At 25.1% G+C, this 3,822-nt stretch overlaps 1 protein-coding gene across 3 annotated transcripts in view; it reads right to left on the reverse strand.

Moving 5' to 3' along the window:
• Positions 1 to 375: 375 nt before the first annotated feature.
• LOC108691681 (alpha-tocopherol transfer protein-like) overlaps positions 376 to 3,822 on the reverse strand; it is a 28,935-nt gene continuing 25,488 nt past the window's right edge. For all 3 annotated transcript variants that reach the window (XM_018199552.1, XM_018199553.1, XM_018199554.1), the window contains exons 3-5: positions 1,472 to 2,025; positions 760 to 907; positions 376 to 612 (exon numbers count right to left, since the gene is read on the reverse strand). In XM_018199552.1, the coding sequence (XP_018055041.1) occupies positions 581 to 612; positions 760 to 907; positions 1,472 to 2,025 (734 nt within the window). In that variant the 3' untranslated portion in view covers positions 376 to 580. The remainder of the gene's footprint in view (positions 613 to 759; positions 908 to 1,471; positions 2,026 to 3,822) is intronic.

A 3,822-nucleotide genomic window follows, 5' to 3' on the forward strand; every position in this document is an offset into this window, starting at 1 on the left:
ATATATATATATATACAATTTGCTATTTATTTATACATATGCATTTTTAATAAATGATATAAATATATTTCATTTATTAAATGTATGAAATCTATGCAGAATATATATTTTTATCACATGGTTACAGAGTGATTAAGATTAAGATAAAAATTAAAATTACTGATCTTAAACAAGATCATTGACATGTAATTGATCTTTATTTCTTAAATAAGATTATTGATATGTAATCAACTTTTTCCGAATCAAAATTAAAAAATAAGTACAGAAATAATGTAATCATTACGTTATGAATAATTACATCACTCTTTCAGCAATGTTACATTTATCTTATACAATTTTGTTAAATTGTTGAAACAAGAAATGAAAATTAAAAAATTGTACAATAATATATAATGTATGTTATAAATAAATTTACAAAGTGAGCAAGGTTTCATGAAAACAACATTTCGAGGACTGAATATACATAAGAACGATTCATAATTGTCATAATTGATATTAAATATAATATTTTTCCTCGGAAATGTCGCGTTTATAATTTCTTCATATTTAATCTATTTTTTAATGTTACAAAGTATTAAGACTATGTCTTTTTATAGCCGTATGAATTGATAGCTGCAACAGAAAAAAGATCGTTCTTATCGAAAAGTTTTATTAAAATACACTCGCGTCAAATAGTTTTTAAACTTTATTTTAATTTTATCATTTTGTTCATTTTGTTACTATTATGAAACGAGTGATGCAATTTTCTTTTGTACATACCTTCATATTCCTTGTCAGCCTGTATCAGCAAGGAATACCATTCGGATCCATTTATTTTTATTTCCAGCGTACCATCGTATTGCGCTGGTAGACATTTCGGTGATATGTATTGATGCAATGATTTGCGATCGGTGCCGTGAAAGATTATCTAGCAGAAGAAAAAATAAAGAAATATATAAAAACTGAATTAGCAAATCAAATCATTAATATTTAAGGAAACTAATGCTACTTGAAATATAATAATTTATTATTATTATGTACTTTTAACTCTATTGTTAATTTAAATAATCTATATGCGATGTATATTACATTCTGCAATATTTCTCTCTTGTTAATTTTGTAACCAAATATTATTTTTTAAACAAAATAGATTTTTTAAATTTATTTTTGCAGGCTATTCTTGTTCTCTTTGAGCTATTATGCAATGTCACCACAATTTTATAGTGTTCTAAGTAATAAATGTTTTTTGTAACTCTGAATTTAGAATCGAGTGAATATTTTGCCAAAATGTAATTATTAAGTTCCAAATTTAAATACTGATTATTAATAAAGTTATTACATAAATTTATAAAACGTAAATGGATATCATAATATCACCTTCTCCTTCATATAACTTCTCATCTCTGAATTAACGCAATATTTTTTTAGAATTTGCTGTTTTACAATTTGATGGCATAGGTATTGCTAATATTTTGATTTATAATATACTCACTCTGTTTTTCAATTTCTCTTTCAGGAACGGTTTGAACAGAGCGAACACCATGTTGAATATATACGGTTGATTTACAATGTGTATGTTTTTTATCCTTACAGGCACTGCTTCTTGAAGCAAATCGACTATCCTCTTGGCAAACGGCGGGGTAAATTGCCAGGCTTGCTGAAGGGTGAGACCATCCATGTCAAAGATGATAATCGCGCCAGCGATCTGTGTACTCGGTTCCATTATGGCCGCTTCCAAATACAATACACATCCTTTATAAATTTCATCGAGGCTGCACTTATTGTGCTTCCATTTTTTGCCAAGTTCAATTATCACTATACGTCGGCTGTGTTGATCGCGATTAGGCAACGCGGTTAGGATGTTTTGCTCGAAGATATTTTTCTCATTACTCGGCTTTAAGTTGTCATACACATTCGCATGTTTCACCTTGAAGTTGTAATAGTATTTGATGAGCTTCAAAGACGATTCGGGATAATACTTGCACGGTCTCAGAAATTTAATCAACCAGGCTTCATTGTCCAACGGGCATTTCAAATCTTTTTCAGCTGTCAAATAAAAATTTTAAATAGTTATAAAAAATTTTAAACTGTTATAAAAAATATCCAAAAAGTTTAATTCTTACAGTATCATGATTAATTCGGTAAGAGTAAACCTCAAATCCGTTCATCTTTTTCATCTATTTAAAATGGTTACAAAAAGACTTTAAAAATTTATAAACACACTTTTAATTTTGTAGAACAAATGTTTGAACTTCATTTTGGAAAATGATAAAATGTAGTTTAATTTAATTATCAAAGAAGTCATAAAAAAATTATAAATCGGATAAAAGTTGCATTTGATTTAAAAAATTGTAATTATCTATAATAAATCTATATAAAAATTACTTTAAGATTTTTTAAATTTAGATACGAAGTTTTGAAAAAAATTCAAGAACTTCAAATTCTTCAAAAAATAAAATTTTTGAAGAATATAAATATGTATATTTAGAATTGAATTTCGTGCTGTTTACAGCAAAATTGACAATCACAGAATCGCCATACCTGCACATAAGTCTCTTCTTTTACAAATTCTCTTTTAAGAGGAGATAAGGATTGCCGCGTTCGTTCAACGTGCAAGAAATTTGCTTGAACAGAAATCGATTGGTCACGAAATATCCAAGATAGTAATTTCGAAACAAAAGAAACATTGCATATTATAAAAGAAAAATGATATAAAGTCGCTCGTATATTATTAACTATCGTTAATAATTAAAATTTAAATGTCTGCCATATTTAACAAAATACTTAAATCATCCATTAAAAAATTATCTGTAATATCAAATGATAAAATTTATCATAATCAAATGTCATTAAAAATTTGATTAAAAAACTTACATCGTAAATATATTCACAATGATCTGTTAAAATGTGACGTACAGACGACACTTTGTGAGAACGTGTATAAGAGATTAAATAGAAATTATTAATATTAGTGCGGTAAAGGAGTACAATAAATAAATACAACACAAAATGTAAATATTAAAAATAAAATAGGTATTTTTAACGCATAAGTTCTTGTTGCGCACTTTTGCGATGCTTAAAGCTCAAAGGCAACTGTTATCAAGCATAGTTTGAAGAAAAATGAAAAATGAGCATTTCGAGTTAGAGGAGGATTTATGTTGTATAACCGATCGATGATTAGAGATAAATTTTAATTTTTATATTGCAACTATATTTAAAACCTTAAATGCGTTTTTCTGGAAATCATATCTTTCAAGTCAGTTAATATAATTTCAGGAATGTAATTACTGAATCTATTAATGTATGTAAAATACATGTCTGTTTATTGCATGAACTGATTATTACAATATGTATAAATTACTTTTTCATAAATATTAAATTAAAACATTTTATTTAAAAAATCGATATTTAAAAATCATATCATTTGCAATATTTTTCATTTTTCTTAGTTTAAACAATATAGTCATACTAATAATAATAATCAATAATAACTAAAAATTCTTTTGTATCTTTTGTATCTTTTTAGATAAGGATGTTTTGTAGAGATTTCAAAATAATAACAAAATTATAAAAAATTACTGATTATTCTAAAACACAATAATATAATAAATTAATTTTGAAAGTAATATATAATAAATTTTTGGTGACGATTTACTATCTCTATCACAAAGTTATTTTGAATACTTACTTCATACAAAAATATTTAGATATTTGTATCATTTCTTAAATTTTAGTTTATAAAAATAAAAGTAATAAAAAATAAATAAATAAACTATAAAAATATGTTGCTCAATAAAAAGAATGTTATAAACATAACTTTTATATATATATATATATATATAT

Source organism: Atta colombica, unplaced genomic scaffold, assembly GCF_001594045.1.
Source record: "Atta colombica isolate Treedump-2 unplaced genomic scaffold, Acol1.0 scaffold49, whole genome shotgun sequence".
Lineage (NCBI taxonomy): Eukaryota > Metazoa > Arthropoda > Insecta > Hymenoptera > Formicidae > Atta > Atta colombica.